The sequence below is a fragment of the Prinia subflava genome, chromosome 3, assembly GCF_021018805.1.
Source record: "Prinia subflava isolate CZ2003 ecotype Zambia chromosome 3, Cam_Psub_1.2, whole genome shotgun sequence".
In the NCBI taxonomy this organism is placed as follows: Eukaryota; Metazoa; Chordata; class Aves; order Passeriformes; family Cisticolidae; genus Prinia; species Prinia subflava.
In genome coordinates this window covers 56,080,773-56,094,584 of record NC_086249.1, presented here as the reverse complement: position 1 = coordinate 56,094,584, position 13,812 = coordinate 56,080,773, and the positions used below count along the sequence as shown (strand labels likewise).

Here is a 13,812-nt window from a genome sequence, read left to right as displayed (position 1 = left end):
GCTGATGCTGATTATTATTATCACGACTGTATAAAACAGTTTTTGTCATTTATATTTCAAAGTTGGGCTGTCCAGAGGCACTGTGGATACCTAGCAGTGTTCAAGGCCAGACTGAACGGGGCTCTGAGCATCACTTTTTGTAGCATCATCTGCTGGGAAACTCCCATCAAATATTAACTGGAGCTAGAAAGAGGTATTTTAGTACTTGCACTAGAAGTGGAGTCATTGACAGCTGCAGAACAGCTTTAACTGTTACACAGGGCTATCCAACTCCCTGAGAAAAGCCTGGATCCTTCCTCAAATACCTTTACTTTTCTTAAGTTCAGGTTGATTGCAATGGAAGGCTATGTGGAGGGGGAAAAAATCAGCCAGCCATCCCAAATATTGCTCATCTCTTATGAGGAGAAACCCCAGCTCAGAAACCTCTGAGCTCTAATGGACAGTTCCCCTGCCTGTGGCAGGTGGGTTGAAACTCTATGGCCTTTAAACGTCTCTTCCAACATAAACAATTCCATAAGTTACCTAAACTATGAAAAACATGACATTGAAAATAAATTACTTTACCCTCTGCTCTTCAACGACTTTAAGCACAAATGTCCTTGAGGGAGTTTGTTCAATACTGAAGAGGAGCAAGACAACTGAGTAGTTTAAAAAATTATATACCTTTAGAGCAAGACTTAATTGCATGTCTCGAGCTCATTCTATAACTAAAATAAAAGGATGGCTAAACCCAAGAGATGAGTCTCATGGCAAAGTAAACTAGAACATAGTAAAAAGCTGAGACTAAATACCTGTATGAGAGAAATAGGCAGGAGGTGAAGAGTGTGCATGCACATCTGGTTTGTTTATTGGAAGAACACGTGCTCAAACTTTGTCAGAAATGGTCAAGAATTTTGTTACTAAGGAACGAGAATGGCAGAGAATAAAGAATATTTGTGGAAAAATGAGATGGTGACAACCTAGAAGATGCCACATACTCTTCTGTCCTCTTAGAAGCGAAAGAATTATTCCTACATATGTTACCTGAAATGCCTTGAATAGTGATACAACAACTAAATTTCATCAGCTTTGTGTTTTGATATATTTTGAGGATGGCTTTTGGTAATGAAACAATTTTCAAACAGTGAAAACCTGCTACTGAAGCAGAAATAAAATAGGCAAAAAAAAAAGAAATTAATATTGTATAACTAACTTCATGACCTGGTCAGAGGACAAAGACATATGATACAGGGAAGAAAGTATTTCTGGTCTTCTGAATACCATTACCGATGTATTAAGATAATTCTTTTTTAAAAAAGTTACTTAAAAGTAATGTTCAGAATAAGATTTTTACAGGTTTTGCTTATTTGAGAAATTTAGAAAAGTATTGATAAATACATAAAGACTCTCCTGTTTTACTTAAAGAGACCAAGACAGTGTGATCTTGTGAATGATGTAATTTTCTAAAACAGAACTATTAAATTCTAGAGATAACTTCAGTCTCATGTGTTAAAATCTCTGATATTGAAATATTTTACCTGGTTTTTACAGCATAAAATAAAATACCCAGTGTCACAGGAACAAGTCTGTTATTTGTGAAATGGACTGGATATTGAGGGTGTGTAAGGAGGACATATTGATATTCCAGCACCATTCGTTTATTACTATCACTTTCTTAGAGCTACAGACTATTTCAATTTATTATTAGTAGCATTGCCATTTATTATTGCAGTGAATTTGTTAAACACTAAAAATGCTATAGACTGGATTGCTGATTGTGGAATTATGAAGCAAGAATATAAAAAAATATTTAAGGTACTAGATTGGTTTATTTTACATTTCTGTATAGTTCAATCCCATGTTTTATTGGAATTAAAGGGTACTTTACAAATGAATTGATAAAGCCAAGATATATAGTTTTCTCATGGATTTTGTCTATGTCATATTATATGAGAATAAAACTCATTATCTGTTTTATTTGTATAGTAATTATATTTTGTTGTCCTGTGCATTCCTTTTGCTTGCTCCATCTCATAATACGTGCTGTAAAAGCACACATAAATAAATAGGATAAACAAATTAAGCTGTTTAAATAAATTAATTTACTTTGCAGCTCTGTATTCAAATCTTATGTGCTCACTGGATTTCATTTTAATGAAACCCTTCTAAGAACAATACACTGTATGCCAAACAGTGAAATTATATTTTAAATGAATGATTAAATATACTGTGTTCTAATTTATATCAAATCTGTACACTGTGCATGCTTAAATCCTCCTAAATCTAAAGAAATAAATCTTCTACATTCTGAAAACATCTGCATTATAATCCTCCTCTTGAATACCCAGTTCATGGACATATAAACACAATCAAAGTCATAATAAGCCTAGAGCTATGATGCAGTTAAGCTATCCTCATCAATGTTTTTGACTTAAAAACCTAAGACTATTAAAGTGGAATCCACTTAAATGTCTTGAAACATTGCTCTAAAAAAAATCTCCTCCCATTCCATCAATATGCCCATTGAATCTCTTTACAATTAGAATCTTAAGTTCAGCAGATAATTTTTTATGAAATTTACTTGGAACAAGTGGCTATAGTTGAGGATGCTGCAAAATTTCTTAGGAATGCATTCAGAGAAATAAATATTTATCTAGTGACTGTGCATAGTAAAATAATGACTGTTCCATAAGAACTTTGCTGTGCGAGGAATGTACTGCTTTTTTCAAGAAAACGCATTTGCAAAAGCAAATTTTCGTTCATGTTATTAGACACATACTAATTGGACTATTTCATTACCAAAAGCTTTTAGTGAGTTGAATGTGTGCAATTGTTGGTTGATTAGTGGTTTGGGCTCATTGTTTTTTTCATTATAGGTCAAGTTTTCAGTTATCAAAAGGAGAAAAACAAGCAAAAAAATGCTAGTTCAACATCTTCAATCATTCCAATAGATTTCTCCTATAGGATTTATCTGTATTTATCACTATCTGTCCAAAACAGCCTCACTCTCACATATTTTAAAAATGAGTCTTGAGAGCTTTCAGCAGCAAAAAGGAAACTGCAGAGAAAGACAGCAAATTTTCTAGAAAGAACTATTCTGCATTCATCTCCCTTCGATAAGTGTTTCTGTCAAACCTCTGAGTAAATATCAGATTTATCTATCTGCTACATACTAGCAATTCTCACCTAGCAGATGCGCAGTTCAAACCATCACAGTCCTTACATTCTGGTTTTGAGAACCCAGGAAACGTCTTGAAGTGCGTCATCACTTCTCTTGGCTACCCTGCCAGGTCTTTCCCTGGATAGAAAAACCTGAATGATGGTTTTCCCCATTTTGGTGGTTTTCCCCATTCTGAGGTGGTATGGTTACATTCGTCCAAAAAGTGTGATTGATTCCAAGTTTGTGTTCCATGGTAAAAACAGACATTTGGACTTACATCAGTCATGTTACTGGTGTAGGTACCATTAAGGAGGTTATATTTTCTTTATGATCCATAACAGTTCCAGAAGCTCTCATTTCTCAAGAAGCCTCTTTGAAATTAAAATGTGGAGTAAAAGTCAACATGAGATAAAACAACAGTACCTGGTTTTTATTTTTTTAGAGAAATACATACTTCCTCGTCCCGTAAGGCTGACATCTGTGAGCCAAAATGTGTACTTCCAATTCAACTGTGTGATGATATGAGTAAAGAAAATGAAAAATTAAAAAAGCCCAAACAAACAAAAAACCCCCCAAATCCAAAAAATAACAGCAAAAATCCCAACCCCCCCAACAAATCAACAAAAAATACCTACAAAGAAAAAGGAAAAGAAAAAAAACCCCCAACTGAACCAGAACAAATGTCTTATTTTTTAAGTAGTCCAGAAGGCAGTTAAAAACCTGATAAGATGAGCAGTGCTCACATTGCATGCTGAAATGTAACATCTAGTGTCCTGAAGTTGCCAAATTTCCTTTGAGCATGCTCTACAAATCCTGGAAACCTCAACAGAGGGATGAATAGGTTGTAATTTAGGACGCAGATTCAGTATAGGGAAGTGATGTTTGGAAATAGGCCTGGTTTAACATTGCCATTTTTTCACCATGGCTTTTTTTTTTTGGTCTAGGAACGTGTTCCAGACAGCCCTTCTCCTGCTCCTTCCCTTGAAGAGGGCCGAAGACCTGGCAGCCACCCGTCCTCTCATCGGAGCAGCAGCGTGTCCAGCTCTCCTGCGCGGACTGAGAGCTCGTCAGACAGAATCCGTAGGTCCCATTCTTCTCCTTCTCACTACTTTAAATTTGATTTGGTGCAGCTTGTTTTTCCAATCAGAATGCCCTCGCCTTAAATACATCTCATATGTATCATGTTCAGAAGTTTCAGCTGCAATCGCTATCTCCCAAAATTGTGTTCCTCAGTTTACGGTATCATAATATCTGATGGTACATTAACAGGTAGTGATATAAACTGCCATCATGTCATATTAAACATAAAGATGTGAGCAATGAAATACAGAATTGCAGGTGGGAAGCAATTTGCTAGATTGGTTTTAGAACTGAACATATAGTGTAAACATTTTTAAAAGAAATTGAATTTTATTTAATCTGGTTACTCTGTTTTGATTTCTAAATTGAATCTGACTTCATAAGCAATATTTTACGTGGTAGAATTGTTTGGTAAAGATAAGAATTGGGTTAAATAAGTTAAAAATGTGCATACTTTATAAATATTTTAAACACAAAATTTTGTAATGGGGAGAAATATGATAGAAAGAATATTATCACCTCATAGCTCACAGGGGACAGAGTGAAATTAAACTATGGTATCCCAGAGTGATCCCATTTTTATCAAAGTTCCATACACAGGATGTAAATTACATGGCAAAGACTCTGAATTCTGTGATATTCTAGTGCAGGAATGGAAATTAAGGTTTTAAATGCATGCTATTTTATGGATATGTACTTAAATTAATATTATACTTGTCCATTCCCATTAATACTGCTCTGTTGCAGGTTTTTGTGCATTTGAATCATCTTTCCACAGTGGAATTTGTCAGTAGGTGAAACTGGAGGGTTTGGCACACAAATGGAGGGCCATGAAATAGCTGTATGAGATAGGTGGCCGTATTGATTTGATGCAACACGTGTCCTTAGGCTGCTTCTTTTCAGGCTCTCCGCAGACTCAGGAAGCTGACTCTTCATTGACCTTCAGATGAGAGATCTTTCATTAGTGTGTGATGAAAAATGACTTACCAAAGAAAAGAAATGAGGCCTGACTATGACAAGCTGAAAATTCTGTTTTCTTATCACTTGGACAATTCAGAGAGCAGATTAAATTGGCATCCCATATACTGTGACCTATCTATTTCCCCAGGCTTGACCCACAAGCCTTTCATTATATTTTCTTTCCATTGTCCAGCTGAGGAGGAGGAGGGACAGAGGGGTTTTGGTGGGCACAGGGTGTCCAGCCAGGATCAACCCACTGCAGACTTCATAAGTGAAGTTCTGAAAAAAACCCTCACAAAGTTGGTTTTAAAAAATTTTCTTAATTGATTGAATAGTATCTTTGTTTACAACTAATGAAGACCTTTTCCATTGACTCTCTTAAAAAAAAGCCCAACCAAACAATAAAACAACACAACCCCCAAAACTCTAAATTGAGAGATATTTATTGATTTTGCTAAGGAATGACACTTTTTTTTAACAAAAAAGGAAATGGTACAGTTCGGCTTACTCTGTAATTTACAGAGAGGAGTGGGACCTTTACACATTTTTTCTTCCATGCGAGCATAACAGAGTTCTTTAAGTAGTGGATCACTTCAATAACTTATTTATTTATAAGATAATTATTTTCTGTCCTATCTGATTTGTTAACATCACAACTAATTGTTAAATACATCTTTTGTGGTGCCAGCCAGAATAAGATGACTACTACAGGAATATGGGTTCCATATTGAAAAAAAAAATTACTAAAAATGGCATAAACCTCTTGAAAATACAGGGTTTTTTCAGGATAAAAGCACAGAAATATAAACTATCTAATCTAACTATCTAAACTATCTTTCTGAGGTGTGTTTGAGACTTGTGAAGGTCTCTGAAAACTGTTGGAAAGAGCTTTTCCACCTGTCTGATGAACAAATAAGCAATTCTACTGTCACACAGAATATATGGGAAAACAGTATATATCACCTCAAAGGCCACAATGCTTCATTTATGGAAGTTATTTGGAACTGCATATTGAGAATGTTGGTACCAAGTGTTTTTGTACAATGAACTAAAAATTTAACAATTCTTGTTAAATAAGCAAGAACATACTTGCAAATCTCGAACTTTATCCAAAGTTACTGAACTTTCTTTTTAAAATTGATTGTTTTAAACTAGAAGTAACAGGAAGAAGCTTTTCGTCTATGTGAACCCTGGTGGCACTAATTAAGTAACTTTGTGATTGTTAGAATTCTTGTATAATTAAGAAGAAGATATTTAAGAGGATTGTATTTACTTCTAAATAATTTTAAAAAGAGTATTGTTAATATGATGACTGATTTCTTTCTGCCTGCACTTGTGTCTAGCAGCTGTCCATCAGAATGGGCTATCTATGAACCAAATGCTGATGGGTTTGTCACCTAATGTCCTGCCTGGACCTAAGGAGGGTGATCTGGCTGGTCATGATGTGGGACATGAGACAAAAAGAATACACATTGAGAAAGGTAATATGAATATTATAATTCTACTGCTTCAGTATAAAACAAGTGATGTCTTGGTAGCTAAATATTATTATAATTGTGATTTAAAATTTTTTAATTAGGATTTTTGTTTTCTTGATTTATTTTTTTTCAGTTTCGCAGATCAAATTGTAACAGGATGTTAAGTTCCATTATTGTTCTATTTTGTAATCTCCAAGATTAATGAATATATATCCATGAGGGAGAAATTTCATAAATATTGCAAAATAGGATGAGTGAAAAACTGTTTTACATTATTATTGTGACTCTGACCCTTCTGCAGCACTGTTTAGGTATTAAGTTTCTGTCTCCGTCCAGTTGACTTTAATGACCTACTTCCCAGAGGGACTGAGCACCGTGAAAATTAGTCCATGTGTGCAAAAAGGAAAAAGGCTAATACCAAGCCATTAAATTAGGGAATTGCATAAAATGAGGCTGGTATACATTATATAATGGGATTTAAATTTAATTGAGTATATGACCAAAGTGTTTGATCTAGGTGAATAGTCCAAACGCACTTATGCTGATTATGACAGCATTTCATCTCTGCTGGCATCCAAAGCCAAGTTCCCGTTCAAGACTTTTGCAGGGAATTTTGGTGGCATGGTGGTGGAATTTTGAAAGGTGCATTTTATGTTTTATTTGCTTAATATATATGAATTTTACATCTTATAGACTGGAAACATTTTGTTTAAAGAGAGGCTTAAAATGCAATGCATGCTTCGAAAAAAATTCTCTAAGCTGATCAGGAAAATCAGTTCTTTGAGCACAATGAGAGAAAAAGTAAAAGGTATAATAACCAGACTTTGAAACAGAGTTGAGAAACTGCTGTAGCTATGAAGAGTTCAGAATAAAATATTTTGTGATGTATTTTAAATAGCTATGATACCTCCTCTGTCTTGTATGTGAACACTGAAAAAGAATGAAAACCTGGACAGTTCTGGACAGGTGGTGTTTTTAATAAGATTACCAGAAAAATTAATGGAAACAACATTTCTTTTATATAAACCATTTAGTTTGGTTCATTGCACACACAACCTGTTTTTGCTTACACTATGCCCTCACTCAGCCTCTGCAAATTGTATCCCTGCTGTGAAGTATGATATGATCAAATAGGTTTGTTTTGAATTTCCATAAATGATTTTATTTCAGCCTTTGAAGTTACTTGTTTAACTGTAATCCACTGGAAAGTTCTGCAAAGAGAAGTACATATTAAGAATTGCAACTACTTTTGCATGTCATTCAGGATTTTTAAAGGTTTTTTTTTTTTTTTTAAATTATGATATCCCAAACATATTTTGCCAGTTTTTGCAAGATCTGTTCTCAGTAAAACTGCTGAGAATTCTCTTTTTTCCTCAGTCCTTGTTTAGGTCAAATCTCCTTTTTCTTTTTTTTTTTTTTTTTTTTTTTAATTTTTTTTTGTTCTTTTTCTTCTGCTCTGTTCCAGCCTACTGAATTAATGGTAAATATTCATGGACTATCTAGATTGATAGAGGTTACTAAATTAAAAATTGTTTTCTGTCATGACTACATTTATCATGCCTCTCATATCAATCTTGTAACTTTAGTACTAATCCAATCTGTATTAAAACAAGTGATTTGACTCACAGATATTTGTGGAGATAGTCATTATCTACTTTTGTCACTGTGAGCTTGCAATCAGATTTTGAAACCTCTGCAAATCAGTCAGACTGTGACCATATTTAAAAATGCAAACACACACATGTAGGTGGTGGCACTTGGAAGGAAGGAAGGAAGGGAGGGAGGAAGGGAGGAAAGGAGGGAGGAAGGGAGGAAGGGAGGAAGGGAGGAAGGGAGGAAGGGAGGAAGGAAGGAAGGAAGGAAGGAAGGAAGGAAGGAAGGAAGGAAGGAAGGAAGGAAGGAAGGAAGGAAGGAAGGAAGGAAGGAAGGAAGGAAGGGAGGGAGGGAGGGAGGGAGGGAGGGAGGGAGGAAGGAAGGAAGGAAGGGAGGAAGGGAGGAAGGGAGGAAGGGAGGAAGGGAGGAAGGAAGGAAGGAAGGGCGGAAGGAAGGAAGGGCGGAAGGAAGGAAGGGCGGAAGGGCGGAAGGAAGGGCGGAAGGAAGGGCGGAAGGAAGGAAGGAAGGAAGGAAGGAAGGAAGGAAGGAAGGAAGGAAGGAAGGAAGGAAGGAAGGAAGGAAGGAAGGAAGGAAGGAAGGAAGGAAGGAAGGAAGGAAGGAAGGAAGGAAGGAAGGAAGGAAGGAAGGAAGGAAGGAAGGAAGGAAGGAAGGAAGGAAGGAAGGAAGGAAGGAAGGAGTAGAAGAAAAAAAGAGAGAAATAAGAAAGAAAAGAAAGAAAACAGACAAACTTCTAAATAAGTATCATGAAGCATTTAAAAATTAATGTGATTTCTTCAAAGCCACTATTGTTGGCAGAAATCTACTACCTGCAACTAAAAGGTCTTTTAATCGAACCTGGGAGAACCTAAGAAATTCTGACTAATGAATTTAGTAAAGCGTCTGTTCTCTTCTTGTCTCCTCTTCCATTAAAAAAAATGAAACGATGAAAAAATCTCTGAAGTGATCTGAGATCAGGGAAAATTTATTTACAGTCAACAGATAGTTTAAAGGGGGAACAAAGTTACAACAGAGGCAACTGATCAACATACCAAATTTTGAATGTCAGAGGAGTGAATCATTTTTTTCACCTGATCTATGAGCTGGATACAGGATAGGAAATGCCATTTACCTGATAGAAACAATACAAAGGAGCTAATTTACCCAGTCCATGCAGCATGGTGTAATACGTTTAGAAACAGTTCATTGGCATTGGAAAAATGAATAAGTCTTTCTAAGATCACATGTATTTCTATTCAAAATTCAGCAAGAACTAGTATTAATGACAAAAATTAGTTTATTTTATTAGAATGATTTAAGCCATCAGTAAAGCTCTTGTACAGTTTCGTGTGGGTTTTTCTTTTGTAGTGTTTCTTTTTGGTTTTTTTATTGGTTGGGGGAGGGAGGTGTTTAGATTTCTGATTTTGTTTTTGGTTTGTTTGGGTTTTTATGCTTTGGGGAGGTTGTTTGTTTTGGTTTTTGTTGTTTTTTTTTTTCCTTTAGACTGTCTTCAAAATCTGTTTTCAGGTTCTGGTATGTGGAGTTCAGAGTGACCTTACCTTCCGTGGAGTCAGGTTATTATTATGACACCAACAATGAAATGAGGTTCTATGGATCTTTCTGTTAAAACCAGGAAGTTCACATCAGGCTCAAGGTCGTTATTTGTTGCAGGAAAACTGGAAGAGTTTGTGTTGCCAATGGCTGTGTGTAAAACGTGGATGTTGTGGACCTGGATCTTGTTTGATCCAGATGTGCAGTTTTGCTGCATCCCAGCTTCATGTTGGGTCAAGATGCAATGTACGCATCTGAAGTTCCACTCATTTCCTGAGTTCCCTAAGAAGGAAACTTGGGTTTGCTAAGGTTATGTTGTGGTCCAGCCAGGTTCCTAGTCTGGACTAGGGAGGACTGCAGGAGGTACTGCAGAACACTCCTGCCTCACAGTTCATACATCACTCAAGATGTCATCATCTGTATGACAGGAAGTCAATTACCTTGATTTCCAAAGGTTTTTCGCTTATTGGAAGATAGCAGCTTTTCCAATTTTACTGAAAGCAGGCTGTAGAAATGTAAATGGTCCTGGGAAGAATGAGGTAAGTTCAAGTACACAATGTTAGTTCAAGTGCTTGACAGACAAACCCAAGTATCTGATTCTGTATTCTGTAATAACGAACTATTTCATGATGAACATTCGGTTTATTAGGTCAGATTCAACAAGGAGGACTTACGTGAAGTATGCAAGTCATATTAGAAAAGATCCATTCCGTTATCTATGTTAAGAGACTTCTAAGTCTTTTCAGGTTTCTGTGACACAAAGAGTTTGCACTAAATAGTACCTCAGTTTTGGTGAGGTATATTGTATCACTTTTTCTGCTCAGCTTGCATATGATGTCCTGCAGGCTTCCCAGTCAGAAGCAGCTTTTTTGGTTTTTTTATGGAGCTGAATACCTGTTCAGCTCTTTGGTAATGTTATCCATTAAACATGGATATAGCATAGGAAAGAGGAACTAGTGGAGAACAGAAAGACTAGACTGCTGAATCCTGATCCTCTTTTTGCTCATTGATCAGAAGTGTTGCAAAAAAAGAGTTCAAAGTAACCAATGGCTTAAAAGTCAAACATGCCTTCCTCGGAGATGTGGAGCCTCATTCCCTTCAGAAAAAGGAGAGAGTTGAACCTGTGCCATGTTTCCTGAGCAGTATCCTTAATCACTGTGGCTTTTGTAAAAGAGGGAAGTATATTTTAACATCATCCCTTTACCCTTACGACCTGGACTTGGGTTGTGTTGTGTCTGCAAGGTGTAATTTATTGCTCAGCCCTCCTGGCAGTTTTTCTCTACTTACCAGCTAAACGTGTCTGCATATGATTTTTTTGGGTGATATTGGAGGCAGTGGCTGCTCATAGCATCCTCCCACTGGTACCTGCCTTGAAATACCTACTCAGTACTCCATAAAGGAAAGTAAGACCCAGATCACTTCAGCCCAAGATTACCTTCTGGGGAACAACCACTGAAAAGTGTGTTGCTTTAACACCAAATTTAGATGCTTAAGTGCTCTATTGGATCTGGCCTTAGGGCATCAGATTAGAATCTTCTGTCTCTATCAATTTATATTTGTTTAGATAGACACCAACCGAAAATGAAGCCTGAATGTCATGCTTACATTTTCAATTGAATATGTTATTTGAGGTGTTATGGGAAGGACACTCTCTTGCTGAAGATATGCATGCTGTTTTCTATGACAAAACATAAAATATTCACCATGTTCACAAAAGAAGTTAAAGTATATCTTTCAGAAGAGCTTTAAACTATGATATTAATGTAATTTTCAGATAATAAACAGTAACTGCTTCTTGACAGCAGCAGTTAAGGTATAACTTTATCAAATCCACATATTAAAAAGTCCCAGGTTTTGTCTTTCTTTTTATTTTATGTACCCCTCTAGAGACAAGATCAGTCTTAGACCTTTGGTTAATATTTATAAAAGAGAATCATAAAATTTCAAAGTATACTCAGTAAACAATGGAAAATAATTTAAATGTTCTGAAGTTTGAGTTGTATTTTCCTGTTAGCATTCATGCATCAAAAAGGAAACTAAAGATAAGTATGTCATCCTATACATTTAGATATTCATTCTGCATTATCAGCAATAAATCCTCTTAAAATGTATGCACAATGTAAATATAACTTGGTTGTTCACCTTAACAAGTACAGAAACACATATGAATATATTTCTATAAATATGAAAGACTCAAAGGGAGTTTTAGCACCAACAAAATTCTCTTCAACCTGAACTATTCTCTAGCAAAGTCATCAAACAAGTGATCCAGACCTTTGGTTAAATTCTCTTTCCGGTCTGTTAGGATTTTAGTTAGTTCTCCAAGAAAGCCTTTTATTAAGGAGAGTACTTACCAGTTGATGTACAGAGTAATTTTCATTGGCAGTTCTGCTGTCCACCTGCTTGTGTAAACTTATTTTTATGTGTTCATTTGTGTATGGATATATACGGACAGAGAGATATTTATTTTTCTGAATATTGCATTTTAATGTAACAAGAATATTAGTATACCTTGGTGGGTTTCTGAATGCCAGTACATTTGCAGTTAACACGTTTTAAGTCTATATTCTCATTTCACATCCTAAATCTTTCCTATTAAATCTTAATAGGTTAGTTGTTAAATCCTTAAGATACTGCGTTCATGCTTTCTACATCACCTAGGACTTCTCAAACTCTTAAAAGTAGTAGTCAAATTGGTAACCTATGGCAGAAAATATAATGAAGATCTGCTAAATTCAAAGTTTGATAAAGCCAGTATCACCAAGATAATCTTTCTACACTTTGGTTGTTGATGTATCTTTTCACTCAGCCTGAGAGGCTCAGGAATTTTAAAAGTACATTAAAAGCTATTACAGTTAATGGATTATAAAGGTGACAAATGAAATTAGAAGTTTTTTCTTAATGGGTTGATTTTTGCTCTGTAGCTGAAAAACATCTATTTTTGTTTATTTTTTTTCATATTATTGAGCAGGATATGAATAGTATGTGTAGGCAGGAAGGAGTGCAAAGGTAGTACAAACTTTTGAAAGCTTTTTTTTCAGTGCAAATAATTGGATGAAATTATTTCTATAGATCCTCATCAAATCATCCTCCAATGACATACCTCTGCAGACTTGTTTGCTACTAGGGGACTTTATTCTGCTGGGGTAGTAGTAGTTTTAGCACATTTTATGAGAGATGTTACATGTGCACAAAATCTGATGTATTTTCAATCTATTGAAACAGGTCTGCATGTCCAGTTCTTAGGTGTCTTGTGCCCCAAACAGTTCTGAAAGGTGCTTTATTCTCTTGTTTCTTTTTTCCCCCAACTTTCTTTCCAATGGTCATTATGTGTCCTTCATTCAATAGACCTTAGAATGGTCTTTATAGGGCTTTTTTAATGGTCTTTACTGCATACGTAGTGGAGAGGAGCTGTAAATCCATTCGAAATAATTTGTGTGCTCATTTTCATGTTTTTAAATGAATTCGTAAATGAAAGATATAATGGTTATTGACAATGCTTTTTATCAAGCAGTTTTAACCTTTTAACATTGAAGTTTTAAAATCATCAGTTCTCTTAGTGTTTACTTCTAGGAATAATATGTTACAGGGAGTGAAGTTAAAGAAGCTATGGCATCCCACTGTGAGGGAATATGTCCCATAGCACCATGAGGGTGATCAAATAAGGTTGTGTTTCTCTAAAGCTGTTATTTCTAGTTTTACTTGTTGCAAGAGAACCAAAAGGTACATGGTGTATCTAGTTGCTCTAGAATTAAATTCTGAAGGCCTTAAGAAACACACAATTGTTTTGTGAATTTAAAGGGAGCATAGAGTCATACATGTTCCTCCTGAAAGCTCACATAAGTGAATGTCCTGGCTTAATGGAAACTTATTTGTTAGGCTTTATTTGTACCACTTTATTCTTACAGTTACTGTTACAGAAAAGAGAGCTCACAGCAAAATTTTAAGAATGTCTTCCACTTGAGACTACTTGAAGGTGCTACTTTAGAAGTGCTAATAACCAACTGTGCAATT

At 35.6% G+C, this 13,812-nt stretch overlaps 1 protein-coding gene across 6 annotated transcripts in view; it reads left to right on the top strand.

Annotated features, from left to right (window-relative positions):
- DACH1 (dachshund family transcription factor 1) overlaps nucleotides 1-13,812 on the top strand; it is a 353,355-nt gene that overhangs the window by 244,455 nt on the left and 95,088 nt on the right. For 3 of the 6 annotated variants that reach the window (XM_063392205.1, XM_063392207.1, XM_063392208.1), the window contains 2 exons: nucleotides 4,084-4,219; nucleotides 6,523-6,660. In XM_063392205.1, coding sequence (XP_063248275.1) covers nucleotides 4,084-4,219; nucleotides 6,523-6,660 — 274 coding nt within the window. The remainder of the gene's footprint in view (nucleotides 1-4,083; nucleotides 4,220-6,522; nucleotides 6,661-13,812) is intronic. The other 3 variants (XM_063392206.1, XM_063392209.1, XM_063392210.1) reach the window with 1 other exon arrangement.